The sequence below is a fragment of the Anarhichas minor genome, unplaced genomic scaffold, assembly GCF_050575085.1.
Source record: "Anarhichas minor isolate MPS153535 unplaced genomic scaffold, ASM5057508v1 ptg000027l, whole genome shotgun sequence".
NCBI classification, from domain to species: domain Eukaryota; kingdom Metazoa; phylum Chordata; class Actinopteri; order Perciformes; family Anarhichadidae; genus Anarhichas; species Anarhichas minor.
In genome coordinates this window covers 8,860,098-8,877,364 of record NW_027466473.1, presented here as the reverse complement: position 1 = coordinate 8,877,364, position 17,267 = coordinate 8,860,098, and the positions used below count along the sequence as shown (strand labels likewise).

Genomic DNA, 17,267 nt, shown 5'->3' with positions numbered 1-17,267 from the left:
AGCACCTCAATCGTTGCCAGCACGGATAGAAAAGTTGCATAAGGCCACAAATGAACAACAATTTGTTTCAGAGACACAGTTTGTGTAAGAAAGAAAAAACGTCCATCTCGATTATCAGAGTAGGAAACAAGACGGATTCATAAATGCACTTCATGTGTGGGATGTCTTCACAATTAGCCTACATATAAAATCCCAAAACTAGAAAGAGCAGATTTATTCACATCAGTAATTATCCGAAGTGCCTCCGCACGCAGCCATAGCTGGACACTGGCCTCAGAACAGTAAACTGAGGCCAAAGGAGTACAAACAGCCCGGAGAAAACCACAAACCCACGGGAATATCTGAGTTTAGAAGCTATAGTCTTTCCAGACGATCATGGCTATTGGTTCACTATTTAGGACAGATTATTGTGAGGAACTAAGAGCAGCGCATATGGGTGCCAAAAAGATTTAATAAATAAAATAAAGCTCACAAATAATGAAGCAGAGCCATATCAGGCCCATCGGCTCTTGTAATGTGTGGTGTTGGGTCTGTAACCTTAATTTAGTTCCCACAGTAGTATGATGTGATCTGTCTGAAAGAGTGTTAGAGCAAGGCACAAGAAAGGAAAATGAGGAGGAAGATTATGGTTGAACTTTCAGTATTACAGCCAGGCATTGCATTTTAAAATAGTCAAAATGTTGAGAATAAAGTTGAAATGTAAAAAATTAAGTCGAAATACCATTTTGGTAAAAATGACGAAAATTCAGCAAACTGTTGATAATAAATAAATGAAAACTTCTAGCGTTAGCGCAAAACTGAAATTTCGACTTTATTCTCGCCATTTCGCCATTATTCTCGAAATGCTAAATAAACAATAAATCTTCCTCATCTCATTTTTCCCTTTTGTCTGGCTCTAATGCTAAGTAGTTCCGTGACGCAGGGCACACAACCACGTTTTATCAGCATGAATAAGAAATACTTAAATGACAGAATAATTTGGTCAGTACAAATTGTGTCTGCTTGATGTAATGCATTGTTGAGGTGGCAGTGACCATGAAACTTCAACTTTAACATTCTTATTCATGCTCAGCTTCATGCTTTTATAAATGTATGGTAAAAAGTCATAAATTTGTTTTTATCCTGTAATTTCTATATGAATTGGTTCAGCTCATGCTGGAGTTGTTGTTGCACCGAATGAAAACATTGTGCTGTAATAAGAGCTTGACGATGAAAACAATTATAATGGCAGAATGAACAAATGAACCGTGATTCTATTTTTACAGAGATGAGTAGAAAAGGTTGAAGGATGTAGTCTGGGTGTGGGAGGATCCTTCAGGCAAGGAACTCGCTACCTTTGTGGGGCAGGCAGATGGTTATTGATCCTTCTCAAAATGAGGAATTTTGTGTGTGTGTGTGTGTGTGTGTGTGTGAGCGTGTACGTATATGTAGGTGCCTGTGAGAAGGTGTGATGACCTGTGAACTCCAGGCCCGCGGGCGCTTGTTAAAGCTCTCAGTAGCTTCCCTTCCCCAGGGTTGGCAACCACGCTCTGCCTCACAGCGCCACAGGAAGCCGGTGCGTAAACAAGGGAGGCAATCGTGAATCACAGCTTTCGGTACACAATCCGAAAACACACATTAAAAACAAGCTCACGCCAACACCATTACATATGCATTCATGCATATTCAGTCGGAAGCAAACAATCGCAGCAACATCTGCTGGGGTTTGAGAGACAAGAGAGACACGGCCTCAGTTTTCTCTACCAGAACAGTTCCCGGGGGACGAAGTTCTCATGAGAGTTTGTTAGGTAATGATGACCTTAGAAACACCTGTGTCAAACAAATATTGCTTTGGCATGACTTCATCTTAGACATAACACATCATTTAGGGGTTTACAGGTGTTCGGCCCATTTAGCTCTTTAAAAATAGAAAACACAGAAACGGCTTTCAAAGTCAAGACATAAACCTAAAACCAGGTTTGATGGATCCCTAGAACGGGTGAGAAAGAATGTGAATTGCTTGAAAGCCTTAAAGCCATTCAAAGCTGAAAAAAAAGCATTGTGTGCCAGGGTCACTGCCAGCACTAAAGAATGAAAGAACACATGCTAAACTAGCAACTCGTGCACCTTTCTTTAAAAAAAACAGAGTAGTTTCTGCAGATTCTCAGCCAGTGTGAGTGAAGCAGAGAAGGGCCACACCCTGAATACATTTCTTAAAACTCTATTCCTTATTCCTATCCTTCACGTTGGTGTGTTCAAAGAAATAAACAACATTGATGAAGATGCTCTATAACCAATCTGTTCTCCAGTGAAGCTTGTGAGATGCATTAATTCCAAGGAAGAAAAGAAGGAATTTGACAATTTCATCCAACCAACAAAGGAATTCTCGTCGGCGTGAGAAGATGTCCCATCAGCCCCATCATCCATGGCGAAGAAGTCCTCATTAGCAGCGGGACTCGGCTCATCACTGTCACCACCACAAAGACTAGAGGGATGCTTGTTAGCTTGGGAAGGGGGGGGGGCGACACAGCAGGCCGGCTTCCCCCAATCAAGCCATCATCGCTTAAAGTCCGGCGCTCTGTAACAAGTGCCGTGTGGCATTTTGGGTCGCAACAACAGTCAACCTCTTGCAGCCAAGAGTGTCAGTCTCCCAGAGCACCATGAGTAGGTACATGTGAACTCTAACCTGTGTGCAACTAACTCCAGCAGACCGGCCAGATGTCTCAATCAGACGGTTCCCAATGGGGCTGCTGCACACACCAGTGATGGAATTAGGCTGTGTCCTGCAGGTCTCTGAGCCCCTCTTGTACTTACTTCTTCACTGATAACACATGGACGAGGGGGTCTGTAAAAGGTAAAATAAGCCTCAGAGGGACCTTGGTTTCTTATTGCTAAAATAATTAGCCTAGTTATTAGCTTAGGTGGGATGGTTTTTATGAAGATATTAACCCTATTACTGCCAGCAGAGCTGAGAGGGTTAACTGAGCCTTCAAATCCTGTCTCCTGTTTGAAAGCACAGTTGAGACAACCGTGATAACAAAGAATAACAGGATGAGCCATTCTTTTATTTTTCCCATGGTTCCTTTTTAGGCAGTGTTTACAGACCATCAAACAACGCAGGTAGAATGGCAAGGCAAGTAACAGCATCACTCTGGGGATGCATAATTTACATCTGTGGGATGAAAGGGACAAAGCCATCTCGACACGAGCATATGCTTTTAATGGCCATCATTTAGATTATTATGTATCATCCAATTACCGACGGCAGATTTATTATGCGAAGATTAAACTCTCAACGAATGGGGAGTTCCAGGTTTACCTTAGTTCCGAGTACGGTGAAGTCACTTAACAGCGCAGCTTTAAGAGCTCGGTTTTGTGATGACGGGCGGTCATGGACCACTGTACGTTTTTTAAGCTACAGTCAAGATGCCATACAAGTGGATGAGTTACATTAAACAAAAGCAGGGTGGAAAAAAACATGCAATCATTCTGATTGCAATTTGTTACGCATGGATCATTTTCAAAGGACAGGCATGTAAAAACCTGGCAGCTATCCCAGATATAATGCATAAGACTCCCTGTAATCCATGGTGGCAAAGGGATGTGGTAAACACACACACACACACACACACACACACACACGTTCACGGGTTCAAACATGGCCATTGCATGTACATTTCCTGTCACCTTAGTATCTGGGCTTCATGTCAAATTCACATGCTCACGTCATGCTGAAGGATCAGAGAACTTTAGAAAATCACAAATCTCCTTGAGTGCTCTTGAAATGCTCTGGATTGCATGTTAAAGCAAGTGTGTCAGTTTGGAAATTCAGAGACAACAAACTGGAAAATTGGTGTCATACACATTTTCGTGCTCTTGGCGGCAATAGGCAGGCCTTCATACGTTTCCTTTTTTTTTTTTTTTAAATGGCGGTATTATATCCACATGTTCATCCTTCTGCTTCTGGTCACAGAAGCTAGGGGGAACATTTGGGGCATTATCTATGGTTTGGAAAATGTTCCATGAATAACATTCATAATATGTTGACTTTAAAAAATGGAGTCACACCCAAGAATGTTTAACCCACATGTATTCTGAGGAGGGCAAGACGATTTTCAGCTCTCAAAAGAGCTGCAGCGTTTGAAGAATCAGCCTCTGCACTGTCAAAGAAAGCAAGTCCAGCACTAAATAAAGCCATCACTCTGCTCTAACGCTGAAAATATGTTGTTCTTTTGTCAGTCTGTGGCCAGTGTTAATGTCACTGACAGCTGTCTTTGTCTTACAGAGTGAACAAGACTGGCGCCAGTAGGGAATTAGAGGGACTCTTGAAATTTCTAAAAGTATTTGTGATTTCTAATGTGCCCTTGCCTGTAGTTCCAAGAAGAGATGCGTTGATTTGTTTGCTCAGTGTGCCTTGGGCGGGGAGAAGGTGATTCTCCTTCAATGGATAAAGCACGGTGAGGTCTGCTGCTTGACTGGAAGTGGAGCACGGTGGCTAATGTGAACAGTTATCGAGGCAAAAGAAAAATGCGTTTGAGCCAATAAAGCCTTGTGGAAAGTAAGTATGTTGTCAGCACTCCAACAAAAACTTTTCTTTGCTGATGTGCCAACTCCACCTGCAATATCAGTGGTATAGCAATGCTATGCTTGGCTTCATTCTCCAAGAATGCACCTTGACCCTCCAGCAAAAACACAGCACAACATGTATAATACAAAGCTTTTTTTTTTCTCTCTCTCTCTGTGTCAGATGATGTTTGAAAATGCCTGTTTGCCCAACATACATGGCGTGCTGTGCTGGAGTTGGCCCACTCAAAAATGAAGTAGCTAAATAAAGATATGAAGTAAACTTGAAATATCAGTGCATGGGAGAATATTAAAACAAAAGAAATGCATGACATTGTCAGAGCATGGAGCCTGTTTTCCATCCATTGAAAGAAACACATCCTCACTGGTCTGACTGTCCAAGTGAAGTCTATCTGTTCCTCGTTAACCTGCAGCTCATGTAATAAATCTGCACCCACTGAGGACTGAGGATGATAACCTTCAATGTCCTACTTTGACTCATACATAAAACAACCTACTCTCACATAAACCTCTTTTTTTTCTCTCTCTCTCTCTTTGGACACTTACTGTGGCAATTAATCCCCACAGGTGTGATAAGAGCTGCTTGTAAAAGGCTGCGTTTCTCTGGACTGCAGCAGAGCTCAATAGATAAATGGGTCATTTTCAGCAAGCAGGCAGCACGCAGCGTGGGTCAGAGGCCACATACAGATACTGCGGGCTACAGAGAAAAGGTGACCGAAATACCCACAGGGTGCCATGACGGATCAGATTTGACATATACAGTATATGTACAGTATACACACACATACATATATATATATACAGTATATATGTATATGCATGCAGGATTAGCTATTATGTTTTAAACTTCCCATCCCACAAACATTAGGGAAGCAATCTTGGCAATAACTCGTACCTGAACAAATCTGTAGAAATGCCAGTAGACAGTAAATCCCCGTCAGGCAGGTAGGCATCATTCAATAGCAGCTGGAAAACGGTGTAAATCCCGTTAGAAGGCGCTTTGTTGTCCGTCTCATCTAAATCACAACTTATACTGCAGCGCCGATGATGGGGATCCGGGTGGAGGAGAGTTCCTGAACTCCGCCGCGAGACAGACACTACTGTTCAGAACTGCAGAACTGAATTTCTATTTGAATCAAAGTTCAGATCAGTCGGAGGCATCCTTGCAGGGTACTCGAGAAGTAATCCACTCAACGCCACTTGGATCCCCCCTCCACTCCGCGATCGGACTCCTCACTTCCAAATGCTGATAACTTCGCGGAATGCATCTGTGATCAGATACGCTATTATAGTTCCACTTCAGGTGACGCTTTGGCGCGGCTGAATGGAAAGCGAGAATCCAAAAGGGTAGAAGCATCCAGTTTGCGGCCACTTAAATTGTTCAAACGTGTAGTTTTAGCCCGGTTTCGTGGGACCGGCGCTGGTTGGATGAGGCGCCGCGCGTCTCTGCGCTCAGCGCTGGTTTGGTTTCCCTAACCAGTCAGAGGCTTCTCTGTTATGCAGAGGAGATTCCAGCGAGTCAGGCACCATTTAACCGCATAAGGACACATTCACAACACGAGGCTCCACTTTGCATCGAGCACGTCCCTTGTAAAAAGAAAAAAAGAAGAAGAAAAAAAAAGATCCAGGCTACAGCAGCCTGATAAATGCGAGGGAAAAAATCGAAATGACTGCAAACAGCGGAATGTGGGTGTTATAAGTTTTCATATCCAATAAAAGATTATCACGTCCCATAAATCAAGCTGGCCCTAGCTAAATGAATGGCAGCAGTCTAAATTCAATTGGCTGCACCATTCAAACACTTTGTTTTAAGTGTCCATCATTATATGTTAAGAAGAGCCTTTTATGAACGCCAGAATTCCCCAACCAAAAGTGTACTTAATATTTCAAAGTGTGACTACAGTTGAAAGTGAGCATAATTTGACCTTGATGAATGATTTATAGTAGTATTATCCACCCATCAAGACAGAGGGACGTGCACTTTCACTGTGTCCTTATTAAAACCTAAAGGGATCAGCTCAGGCAGTATTAAAAAAAAAAGAGCAGTGCATTCCTAATGAGCCAGTAAAAAGTGCCTCCATCCACACCCGGCAGCAGCAGCATTGTGATTCTTCTTCCACTGACAAAAATCGATGAGGTTTTCACCCTCTGACCTCTCAACACACCACTGGGAAATGAAATGGCATTTTAAGTGCATTAGAAATGTGATGCCTAACAATGTCTTGATACCAAACACAGTGAAGTACTAATCACACGGCTTGAGTGAAATTCTACTTAAATTAAATACATCTTGAATTATGGTGTGACTGACCCTTAAGTTAATAGTAACAGTGTAGCTGTGACTTACTGAACCTCAAATGTGTCTTCTGTTGTCTAAGGAGGTCAGCACTCCCTCTGCTGGCTGCAGGGCTGCAGTACAGGCTGGGGGTTACCTTTTTTTGTTTTAAACTATTGATATTCAAGGTTGAAATTCTGTCTGTATTAATTCTGCCCACTCCACGCTGATACCTCCAGACCCCCCCGGGGGAGTCAGCAAACAGGCTGCATGACACTACAAAAAATATGCCAAGTTAAGTGCATGCATCATTTCTACAACAAAAAGCAGCTACTTACAAATTCCTTCAGAAGTCCAACCAAATTTAGTAACAGAAGAAGAGAGACGATAATTATGTATTCAGAGGAACTTCAACCACTCTGTCTCACTTACAGAAAAAGCAGTGATGCCTCTCGTATTTTAAGTCGCATTTAGACTGAGCAAAAATTGACTTACTCGGCCCTCCCTGTCCCCGACCTCTCGCCTCAAATCCTTTAATTGCCCATTGTGGACCACTGGTGGCTCTGCTGAATGGGGCCTGCATTCCAGGCTGAGACATCACGGTTGGTAAACAACCAGGAAGAACATGTGAAATTACAGTCTCATATAAAACATGCGCTCTATCTTTTTTTTTCCATTAAAGAACACCTTTCACTCCTTTCTTTGCTTTGTTGCATGGTCTTATTTGTCCCGTGTCCTATTCAATTGTTGCACATTGCTATTCTGGGTCTCTGTTCACATTTTTCTATTTCCTCCAAGTAAATATTATCCCCAATGTATTATCTGGCAGCTCGGTGGGCAGAGACTGAATGACTGCTAGCACCATGATCGTAGTATTGTAGAGGACAATGTGGTCTTGGTCATGTTATGTCTTTATAAGTCTCATTTTATAACATTGACGGATATAAAATAGCTGAAAGCTAAAGCGTAAATGACGAGAGGGCAGAGGTTCAACGGTGGGGCTCTTGCTTTGTGCGTGTGTGGCCTCAACATAACAACAGGTGCAGCGCTAAATGCAGGGTTTGTGAGTTCTATCGTGCATTTCACAATTGGTCACAATCCAAAGCATCTCCAGCACCGATTTTCCAAGAGCAGATGGCGAAAAATGGACACAAAGACATGCGCGTGTCTTCATGGCAACAAAGCACATAAAAATGGCAAGGATTTCAAGGAGACAGTGCCAAGTACTGAGACCTATTTTTATTTATTTATTTCACTCCAAAGTAGCTCTCCAGTTGGTTCTGAGCCAGGGCGGAAAATATCTCCAAAAAGCAGCAAAGCCAAATTTAAAAAAATATTTATGAAGGAATAAATAATTTGGAACCTCTACAGACCAACAAACCTGGCCTCAGCTAGTCTTCTATTAATCACTGTTGACTGCTTTGTCCAAGCAAAAAAGACATGCATAGACAGGAAATGGAGATTTTAATTACAGGAGCAATGTGGATATTTTTGTATCTAACACATATCGCTGCCATTACCTGTGATTTATGCAACATTATGTTTCCCCATTCCAGATATTATTAGCCATGCTGATTCTCTACTCTCCCTGTTTTTATATTATCTGTGACAGCTCTTTGACTTTCTCATTTCCCTCCACTTGTTTATATCTTTGCACATTTGTCAGCACCTCTCACTGCACATCAACTATAATTGCTCCAGATCATACAAAGTGTTGAAGAAAATAAGAGACAGCCTTGGCGTTCACCATCACGCAGTATGAAAAGATGATGCAATAGCCATTCCTCTGCTCTTCTTGATCTCTCTGCAAATTGGCAAACTGGCAGCTAACCCAATGGTCTTATCAGCGACTTGGACATCCCTTCAACTTCTCACAATCACACTGTCATCTTTTTCTTTCTCCTGCTGGGCCACAAAGATTTTAGGTATGAAAAAAAAATAGGCTTCTTATCATGAGAGAAGAAACAGAATGATAAAGAATCCCTCTTTCAGCCATTAGCTCCACTACGTCAGATGGAAGCCAGTAATAGCTTCAATTTAGGTTCCACAAAAGAAAAACACTTTTTTGATGCTGCCCATTAAAGATAAAAGTCAAAAAAACATCATTATTTTAGCATCTCAATTGCTTCTTCTTTTTTGACTCCAGGCGTCAGAAAGGCTGAGCACAAAGTCGTATTTTGTCATCCTCCAAAACCGAAGAGGCTATAAGGAGAGAAGTGCTAAACGTTTAGCTTTATTCTATATCAGTACAACCCAAAGTCAGAGCCTAAACCATAAAATGTCAAAGCAAAGGGAGAGGGGATTGAACTTTATTGGCTTTGGACACAGCACTTGAGGTCTGCAGCTGCTGAACTGGCATTAAGTGGTATTAGAGTCTTTGTCAGCAAAAGGAAAACATTGTCCTCTTCCTGGGAATTGGGTTCAACATTGTATTTTTTTCAAAGGACAAATTCAGAATCCGCACAATCTGGAGCACCACTTTACAGACTGCTGGCTTATTCAGGGCTTATTTCAGAGACTTCTTTAAAACGGTTTTACAAGATCAGACCAATTCAAAACTAGGCCGCTTTGAAGTAGAGCAGAAATAATTGGATAAAACCCGATCTGTAAGTTTGAATGATGACAAAATTTGAAGAACAGTAAGAGCCAAACTTCATCAACTCATCAAAACCCTCCTTTGGTTTGTTTAAGAGAAGTGTGGTTATTGTTTTTTATCGACCACAATTGCACAAATCACATTTAGCACTTGGACCGTACCTTTGTATCCAAGGCTGTTGTCTTGTTCAGATGGTGGTTCGGATGCAGGTGTTTGGGAGATGACCTCACGGTTCCCTCCGTGTTTCTCTGTATCTGTTCGGATGGGGACAACAACAGTAGGTAATACAATTAAAAAGAAAATGTACTCATCCATGTGCAACATTAACATCTTATTTCCTGGAGTTTAACCATGAACAGGAAACTAAGTTAATAAATCTTACTGGTGGATGAATACTGTGGAAATGGGCAGGTCTTCTTGTATGGTAACCTTACTATACCACCATTAGGCTCAAGTTATTATTTTTCTATTTATTACTTGCCTTTAGTTAAACCACAACAGAAAACAAAATCCAGTTTTTATTTAGTATAAAAAAACTGCAAGCATATACTTGTATTTCATTTTATATGGATGTAATACAGCATTCCTACTGATGCTGAAAATTGGTGCAAAATGGCAGAAATCACAATAACATAACTATTTACGTAAGTTGCCTTCTTTTTCTCCGTATGATTTGAAGTCTATAATTTCTCATGCTACATTTTTCTTTGGAGGCACATTGAGCGCCAACACTGTGGTGAAGTATTTATGAACACATTCACGTCTTAGTCGCAGAGAGAATATGATCTCTTCTGTCTAAGCACTAAATGCAATGCAACACAGGCAATGGGAATTCAGCTAAGCAACCAATAAAACCTTTTGTACAGTTTAAAGTAGTCCGATTGTCATATCCTCGATGAACACAATCTGAAAGATGTGATTTATGCATAATGTTCAAACGCATACGTGCAGCAACAATAACATTTCCATTGATGCTTTATACACTGGCTGGGCGCCTGGCTAGTCATGGAAATAGTCTAGAATTATACCACTAGAGGGTGCCACCACTTCATCACAGCACTGGATTTAAAGCCAATGGCCCAATCCCAATGTCCCCCCTAAGGCCTTAAACCCTGGACCCTCGAGGATTTACTGACGTCATCTGGTAAATGGTTGAGTGTGAGAGACTGTGAGGGCTTAAACTGTTGTAGATACGTTTCACTCCCTGATTTGAACGTCTTCCAGGCTCTTTCCTCACAAGATGAGAGGTAACTTCAGATAATCTACTTTTTTTTGTCAAATCAGCTTCAATGACAAAATGAAATATTTGATGAATAAATAAATAAATATTCTCTGATTTCATGTGGTTTTATGTTCCATCTTTAACTCTTAATGTTTCTGTGTACATTTAATAAGACAGGCTGAACACACCTGTGCCGTCCTCTTTGTTTATGTCTCCATGCTTCCACTGGTTACCCCGTGTTTAATGTCACATTGCAATGAATTGTGGGTAATTCCCTTGGGCAAAGTAAGCATCTAATGCTGACTTACGGAAAGGGTTCATAAAGGGCTCAAAATGTCTGCGAGAGAACCCTCAAACACTCGACAGAGGGACAGCCCTAAACCCTCACGGACTTTACGGGAGTAAAAATGTAAAAGCCACGTAGAACTGTACTGCATATCAATGTGTCCAGTGGAATGTACATAACAGCTTTGACTGTGGCCCCTGTTTATATTGAAGTCAATAATTTGACTTAAAACCAAACATGACTATGTTTTTAATCATCTTATAAAGTCAGACAATAATCCCCTCAAAATATCACCCATGGATATTACACCTGACCTTTATTAACCCTGTTTGTCTCATCAACATGCACATTTATGTAACACTGAAATCAATTTGATCGAGAATAAATGAAGGTAAAGGGGGAAAAAACTACTTTGAGCTCAACTAAAGGGAAAATCAAGTTGGGGAAGCTCTGTTTTATGGATATTACATTATTAATACATATGCTGAGTTCTGTGTCTGTTTTCAGCCTCAAGAGGACAGTATAACTGCACCTACGAGGTGCTGACATTATGCTATTAAAATAGTATTGGTGAATATATGTTTTCATTCTTCTCTCATTCACACAAACCCAAAGATGGCATATGAGTGGCACCTTGCAAAGCAGGTCTTTCGACTATATCTTTTGTTCAGGTATTCAGAATGGCTGTCAAAATACCAGAGAGGGAGAGACATTCTGTTTAAGAATGTTCTTTTTCCACTCAATGGAAAAACTGTCCCTTACAGCCTCTTTAGTAATAGTCTGCAGTCTGCAAACTACTGTTGTAATTGGACACCAAACTAGGCTTTTTGAGTTAATGCAATCATTTCATAAAGTTTCGAAGTCATCTAAACACGATCTCATCTTAAAAGAACAATAAATGAATACAACAACGCATGAAGGAAGACAAAAAAAGTGAAATAATAAGTACTCAGAGATTCTCACCTGATGAAATGTCCAAGGCATGGCCCGGCTGCAGCTGGCTGACACAGAGAAGGCTGATGAGAAGGAAGAGGGTGGGTGATTGTACCGCCTGCATGGTCCCCAATGGCCCGGTCTGCCTTTAAGAAGGTCCCGATAAACCTGGAACCCAGAGAACGACATTTATTGGGACAGCACAAACATGTGAGCTGAACTTGAGACATGCTGGAGGAAGAAAATGATCAGTATACACTGTGCCCCGACATTAGTCAGATAGCATCATTCTTAGCTTTTATTTTGGCCTGATGCTTTTATTAATTTGAATGGGAAAATTTGAGTTAAAACCCCTTAAGCCCTTTTCGTAAAGGGCTTATCTTTGTGTCATTCAACATTGAGTATATGTATGCAAATAACTTTTACACTATCATTAGCCAAATAAAGTCCCATAATGGTTTTTATACAATTCCTCTCGCTAAGTGAAATCACACAAACCCCTCGTTTACCATCTACCCTGCTGGCGAGCACCATGCAAAACAATGTTCCCGTGTGAAATTCCACTATAAAAGAAGAGAGGAAGCCAGATGGACTTTCCTCTGAAACCCACCCTGCACGCAGCCAAACTCTGAGTCTGTTTCAGTCTGATCCATCCACACATATACCCAGGGACTGCAGATCACTATGGCTTCACTTCTGCTTTTCTTGTCGTATTCAACACACGGGTGAGCATCTGCAGCACATCTCAAGCATGCTCTCTGTGTGTGCTTTGTGTTTGCATTCAAGTGCTCCATCAAGATTCCATGAGCTCATACATAATCCAAGTCAAACAGCAGACAAACATTCTCGCATTTACCTGCTGCACCTCCCGACCTTAACTCCCCCCCCCCCCCCCACCCCCCCAAACAAACACACACAACAAGGAAACAAACACTCTTGCTCTCAAGTGGGAATGGTGATGGAATACAGTGACGGCGCCAAGTGGGAGAAATAGGAAGTCACTTGTACTGATCAGCCATCTGTGGCACAAACAGCCTTGCAACTCATCCTAGCTGTCTGATGGACAGCCAGATTCCTGGGATGTCTTGGCACCCTCTGGCCACCGACTCTATGCCCCACTTTAATTGTTCTGAGAAATGCAAACCAACAGCCAACATTGTAAATATGCCAAAAGCTTGTGATTGAGATTTATCTACCAACTGTATGATGTGTTGTTAGCAACTACATTTTCTGTATATGAAACGTGGAAGGAGTAACTTTACATGTTTAATGTTTGGGGTTTGTTTTATGATATCAATCTTTAATGGACTGATGTTCTACAGCTTCAACCTGGCTGACTTTATTTTAGAACCTTGGAGTAGAAGTCTTGATAGACCAATCTGAATATATACAGTTTATCATTACATTGTAATGTCTGAAATGTAATTATACCAGGTGTGTGAATTCTTTACTTTTATCTCTGCTCTACATTCTGGATCGGGTTTACGATAAATTGTTGAAAGTCTACGCGAGCTTGGCATATTTGTATGCATTACACGGCAATAAAAACTTGATTAGTCAAATTACCTCCACTGAGATTTGAAAGTGTTAGGCCAGTATAGTAAAGATGCTGAGGTTTCAAAAGATATGAAAGCCAGAAACAATAATATGACATTGTAATGTAATTTTCAATATGAATAACGTTCAACATTATTGACATCTGCTGCACATCATCTAGGGAAAGATCTAGGATACATCACTAACATAATGAGCAAGGAAGATTGCATTTTCTAGAGTGCTGAATATTAAATGTGGGTGGTAATGACAACATTGCATTGTTTAGTTGTATCTAACATGGGAGAAAACAGAAAGGAGAGCGGCAGAAAGTGGGGGTAGAAGGGAAAAAAAAAATCCAAGATGTAATTTAAAAATATGCCAGTGGGAGATATGAAACAGGAAAAGCATCTAAGTTGATGTGTAAATATGCTGAAAACTGCGGTATTTACTTTCACATCTGAAAAAACTGAAAAGACTAATGAAAACTACTAAATTCAAGTCAGGGGGTGCACTATGTAAAGATTAGAAGTATGTGTAGTCATGATATAGTACATAATCTATAATGCATTGTTGTATACATGTATACGTTCAGCCAGTAGAGCACTTTGTGTTGGTATCATTAGCATTGGTATATCCGAATTAACATGCACGCACCCTGTGAGAGCATCATACTGTGTCATACACAGTATGATGCTCTCCTCATAACTAGAAAAATGCACACGTGCATGCACCAGCACTCAACACAGGAAAAGTCGCCCATAATAAGGAATGACAATACAATATCTGTTGGAGTCATCTGCTCTGAGCTAATGGGGAGAGTCTCCAGATCGAAGGAGACGGGACTGCTGATTTCCCCTTCCTTCTTGTGTCTACTGGGGAATAATCACAGCTCACCATCTAACATATTGTCAATAAGACCGAACTGTAGAGAGCAGTGGAGCGTAAAAAAGAATCAGCCTCCAGCATCCCCCTCCCCATCCTTTCTCCCTCCAAAATACAATCCCCCGTGCTCAAAGAGACAGCCATGTGAACTGCAATATGTTACACCATGTATGCCATGTCAAAAGGTGCAGGAGAGATACTCAATTACAACAGACATATTTACTTTCGATGCACATTGCAAGGAAAAGCAGACATATTTCACTGCACCTGTAGCATTTGCTTGAATATAAAACGAATGCGCCTTTTGTAGATTAAATATCGTGTTGGCTTTTTAATATAGGGCCAAACGTATTGAAGCATGTGTACATCTATGCCCATTGCAGACTGAGATGTGATGGTTAATCAGCAGCTCTGTCGCACAACACCACAGGGGGGTCTGAGTGAAAGCCGGGGGCACAACCAGGAAGTATGAGTCACTGACTTTTATTTTCCCTGCACAATAACTGGAGTCTAAATCAAGACCACAGAGTGTGGAAGAAGTGGCACACAAATCACCTGCTTATATTACTGTCAATCAAGGAAAGCCATACATCACGCACTTTTCACATTGTACAAGGCTTACTGTCTCCTCATGTAAGACTGAAGAGTTCTTATCAACACCTGGCAGTTATCGCTGACATGTGGCTGTGTCTTTTGGGGGAAATGGATGGGGAGACGGATACAAGGCTTTCATCACTGCCACTATAATGCATTACGGGAGCTATCGGAGCAAGACAAAGGATATTAAAAGTATGAGAAGCAATGTCCGGGTCCCTGTCAGGGCTCATGGTAACAAGTCATAGTCGGCTGAGTCGGCATTATGGAGGAGAAAAACTGGTGTGAGGAGTAACAGATGATGCCATGGACTAGCCACAAGGGACAGTGACCTTTGGCCCCAGAGGATGAATGACCCCGATATGTCAGCATCAAGAGCCATTAGCTGCATTTGCAAAATAATGAGGAAAATACACTGTGTTTGGTGTGGTATAAACATCTGATTACGAATTTAGGTGTTAAGCGGAAAGGAAGAACTACTGATGACCACCCAAATGACCGCACAGCAAGTTGCCTGGTGCAGCTATAACCATTGTTTCATCCCTCCTTGATAAACACCTCAGGCCCACTTGAAGGCATTTACAGATTAAGGGATTCATTGGGGAATGAATCCGCTGAGTCCACTCAACTTGGCAAGTGATTTTTCAGTCAATGCCCTATACTATAGAAGGGTCCTCATACCTCCCCACTGTTTGCTGGGAAGAGAAACTCCATACCCTCCCTTAATTAGGCCGGGCAAGTCAGTAAAGGGCAACGTTCTTTGAGTTGATAGTACAGCCAAATAAACGAAATCCACCAGATTAAGTGATCCTTTAAGATACGAGTTGCAGTTGCTTGAATGTGATTCAAGCAACAGTTACTTGTACATAGCTTAATCCCTTTAGTGTTTTCAAAACCACTGAAGGATTTCCAGCACCAGGATCTTAGAGAGAGAGAGAAAGATGAAGACTTCTGATTTTGTAGAAATGCAAACTGTAAGGTATTTTACCTATTTTTAACGTACACGACTGGTACATTCATTGGATATGCAATTCAGTAAATGCATTGCAGCACATTCCGTACCACTACATGATTACTCAGCAACAGGAGTTTTTATTAAAAGCCATAACCTTTAATACAAAGTACAATAAAAGTAATTCTATGATAATTTCATGATATAGACTTGACTTTTAACTTCTCTTCATTTTACAGTATATATTCAAGGATACATGTTTAAGAATTAGAGGGTAAACTCAGCAACCATTGCTTGTTTGGCAACATGCAATCATTAGATTTCAAATAGCATTCACTGCCAGTAACTTTCAGCACCACAGCACGTGGACAGCATCTGCTCCTGTGTGAATCAATGGGCAGGGAATGGATTCAATTCCCTCTGAAGCCCCCTTTGCCAAAAACATGCACACACACAATAGTGAAATTATCAAGAATACTAACCAAGCCTCACTAATATGAATGAGTACAACTTTACAACTTACCCCTCCAGGTTATTCCTCCAGCATTATTGTTCCATTTTTCTCTGGTGAAGCCAAATCTCTGCCAGTGTGTTTTTGAGGCATCCAAGTACCCAACAATGAAAGCAGAGACAAAAAGGAAAAAGGAAGATACAATGCGGACCTGTAAAAAAAAAAAAAGGGGGAGAGAAAATCAAAAGAGGGAGCCTATGCTGAAGGAAAAGCCTAAATAATCCATCTGTGATCCAGGAGACGCTATCAGATGGGGTGCATACAAATCACAAAGCTACCTCTGCAGCAACCTAGGTCCAATATCCTCAGGGTCCTAAGGCTGCACTCAGACAATTTACTCTTACAGATTAAGCCTGGTACCTCACACACTTAAGGACGTTTTAAAATGGTGAATTTCAACAACAAAATTAGCATTTCGATTTTATTTTTCTCAGACTGAGAAACAAGAAAATGTCTTTTTTTTCATCATTTTCCAATTTCCACTCCTTTTTAAGTCATTGAGGACCTTGTGGACAAAATAATATATGTGTGGCAAGTTGAAGACTATTCTGAATGCTTTCAATACGTGTACTGCTAAACCAGAGTGTTCAGTAAATTCTGAATGTATTTGAATAGTGTCTGTCTTAAATATGGCAACACATTATCTATTATAAAACTATTATTATTATAAAATGAACTGTTATATTACTCATGGTTTGTCACAATTGTGTAGTCCAGTGTACACTTATATGTATACGACTGTACATTTTCGAAGGTTTTCCAAATAATCACAGCTCAAGCTACCTGCAGCAGCAGAGAATCACAGTGTGCGTGTTGCTGTAGCACGGGGGACACGTCTCTGCATCGTGGTTCACAATCTGCAGAAAGGCATCCCACTGGGTCTATGTTCACCTGCAGCAAAAACCCGCCTGCCTCGG

At 41.1% G+C, this 17,267-nt stretch overlaps 1 protein-coding gene across 1 annotated transcript in view; it reads right to left on the bottom strand.

The window, feature by feature from the left end:
* The window catches only part of LOC142959875 (roundabout homolog 1-like), an 80,335-nt gene extending 63,694 nt beyond the window's left edge, over positions 1 to 16,641 (bottom strand). The window contains exons 1-3 of the mRNA XM_076101379.1: positions 16,363 to 16,641; positions 11,906 to 12,043; positions 9,596 to 9,688 (exon numbers count right to left, since the gene is read on the bottom strand). Of these exons, the coding sequence (XP_075957494.1) occupies positions 9,596 to 9,688; positions 11,906 to 11,999 (187 nt within the window). The 5' untranslated portion in view covers positions 12,000 to 12,043; positions 16,363 to 16,641. The remainder of the gene's footprint in view (positions 1 to 9,595; positions 9,689 to 11,905; positions 12,044 to 16,362) is intronic.
* Positions 16,642 to 17,267: the final 626 nt, after the last annotated feature.